General features: G+C 45.3%; 1 protein-coding gene across 3 annotated transcripts in view; it reads left to right on the top strand.

Moving 5' to 3' along the window:
* si:dkey-13a21.4 (uncharacterized protein LOC494576 homolog) overlaps positions 1-2599 on the top strand; it is a 34512-nt gene that overhangs the window by 316 nt on the left and 31597 nt on the right. The window contains exons 2-5 of one of the 3 annotated variants that reach the window (XM_017430534.3): positions 197-323; positions 408-626; positions 1220-1345; positions 1465-2277. In XM_017430534.3, coding sequence (XP_017286023.1) covers positions 197-323; positions 408-626; positions 1220-1345; positions 1465-1554 — 562 coding nt within the window. In that variant the 3' untranslated portion in view covers positions 1555-2277. Of the gene's footprint in view, positions 1-196; positions 324-407; positions 627-1219; positions 2278-2599 lie in introns of those variants that run through there. The other 2 variants (XM_037975053.1, XM_017430533.3) reach the window with 2 other exon arrangements.

The following is a 2599-nucleotide window of genomic DNA, read 5'->3' on the forward strand; positions in this document are numbered from 1 at the left end:
GGGGGGGGGGGGGTCTCTTTCGCTTTCACTTACCCCCTGTTGGAAAAGTCGACACACAGGGACATATTCAGACGTGCCAAATTACATTTTGTCCATATTTACGTCTTTTATGTGTTTTTAGGACTCCAAATGGAGGTTTCATGTCTGTTTTTAATGTTATATAAATGATTGTGTGTGTGTGTGTGTGTTTGCTCAGTGTGGGAAAATCCTCCATCATGAACAGGTATGTGAACCTGCGTTTCACCAACATGTACAGAGCCACCATTGGAACCGACTTCCTGTCCAAGTCAGTCCTTATCAATAGAGACTTGGTGACCCTGCAGGTCAGTCCAGCAGCTCCACAGAAACACCAGCAGGAGAAGCAGACACTGTGTTGGAACATGTGTGTGTGTGTGTGTGTGTCTCAGATCTGGGACACGGCGGGCACAGAGCGGTTCCAGTCCCTGGGGACACCTCTGTACAGAGGCAGCCACTGCTGCCTGCTGGTGTTCGACGTCACTTCCTCGGCCAGTTTCGGCGCCCTGGACGCGTGGAGGAAGGAGTTTCTGGTCCAGGGCGAACCTCTGGATCTGGCTGACTTCCCTTTCATTGTGCTGGGCAACAAAACGGACCTGAGCAACCGAGAGGTCAGTCCACCGCGGTGCAGCCCCGGGGTCACACTGCGGCGTAAAAACCGAGGCCTCGGATCCTCAGAGAACGAAACGAAGGAGCCTGCTTCATCACGTAGACTACATCTGTCTGCCAGGAGATAGGGACCCTGTGTCAGGATCCAGCTGTTCTCAGCTCAGTTTCCAAGTTGGCAAATATAAGATCTACAGTTGTTTACACAATGACAATGGCAGAGGACATGCAGTGTCCATATGCATAAAGAGTTAATGAAAACAAAGAAATAAAAACAAACAAATCAGATTTGACTCGCATCTCGATAAAGCGCTTTGAGCAGAGCGGGTCAGGTAGCAATCCAAATCTGACTCACGAGTCAGAGACCTCTTCTGACCCGGATCCTACGTGTCCTCTGGCAGGCAGACTGCAACCAAGTCCGCAGGAAAAAAAGAAATCAAAAACGTTCTACGTACATTCAACACTTTTGTTCCGTCATCTGCGAGTCATTTGTTTATTGATGAGCGGAACTGTAAAATTAAAGTCCCGGGTTGGACCTGGGGGGGTCTTTCAAGTCCGTAACGTTTCAGTTCATTCGACCCTTTTGTCTCCCGTGCAGGTGTCTCGTAAAAAGGCCCTGCAGTGGTGCGAGGAGATAGGAGCCGACTACTTCGAAGGAAGCGCCAAGGAGGATGTGGGCACAGAGAAGCCCTTTCTGAGGGCGGCGGCGCGCGGCCTGCAGGAGGTAATGTCATCTGAAGCACAGGGACGAGAGAGACGGCTGTTTCTGTTTAACATGTTTATTTTTATTTGGTTTTTTTGTTTGTTTTTTTTTGATGATAAAAGATACATTACTCCCTACAGTACAAAAAACACACATTGGAAAATACAGGACATTTCCAGATAACCTGCGGACAGCCGAGAGGATCTCCTCGCAACACCTGCGAGTGCTGAGGGGAGCACTCGTCCCGGTGTGTGTGTGTGTGTGTGTGTGTGTGTGTGTATGGGGGGCGGGGGAGAGGGGGTTCGGACCTCGGCACTGCTGATGATGACCTATCTAACAAGGGTGCAAAAATAGTGACCCAGCAAAGGTACTGTGGAAGGAAAGGACACAATTGTATACCACATGGAGAGAAGAACAAACTCATTAAATGTTGTTTTTTTTTTCCTTTTTTTTTTCTATTTTTTGTTTTTTTTTCTTGAGAACCTTCAGCTTATGGTCTAACTTAAGGCATCACTACTAAAATACACTGCTTTTGCATGCATGTCTAGTTTTGTTCAACAGACACACTGACACGCACAAAATTATGAATGCATATGAAGAGAAAGTTTTTGTCTCTAGAAAGAAAATCAGGAGAAAAATCCCAAAACTGAACCCAAGGCGCGAGCCGGAGAAACGGCAGCAAGCAGAAAATAAGAATATTAAAGACAGAAAAAGAAAAACAAACAAAAAAACCCCAACCCTCGGCTCCGCTCTCTCTGGCCGTTTCTCCCCCCCGTCGCAACTCAACCTGACCTCACGAACAACATTTCCACTCACGTCCGGCCACAAACCTCCTCCCTGTACAACGTTTGTTTTGAAATGAACCTAGCAGGAATTCAGACTCCTACGGTGAAGCAAATTAGAACAATCAGGGAGACTATATATATTCATATATATATTTGATTCTTTTATAAGTAAAGACACAAAAGGCAATCCAGAGATGACCAACATGTAAAAACTGTTTGTTACAGGTAATTATATAAAAGGCCAAGATGTTTTGTTTTTTTTGTATTTTTTTTTTGTTTGTTTTTATTCTTGCTCTATGAACGAACTAATTTACAAGTTGAGTACACTCCAGCTGGAAGCTTTCTTTCCCAGACATCCCCATTCAAAGACAAAACGCGTTTACATCTCGGTTAGCTTGCTGTAAGCCTGAAATACAGAGCTGTGGAAGGAAACCAAAATAAAAATAAAACTTAATAAATGGATTCACATACATCAATAGTGTGGAAGGAA

This window comes from Kryptolebias marmoratus, linkage group LG4 (assembly GCF_001649575.2).
Source record: "Kryptolebias marmoratus isolate JLee-2015 linkage group LG4, ASM164957v2, whole genome shotgun sequence".
NCBI lineage: Eukaryota > Metazoa > Chordata > Actinopteri > Cyprinodontiformes > Rivulidae > Kryptolebias > Kryptolebias marmoratus.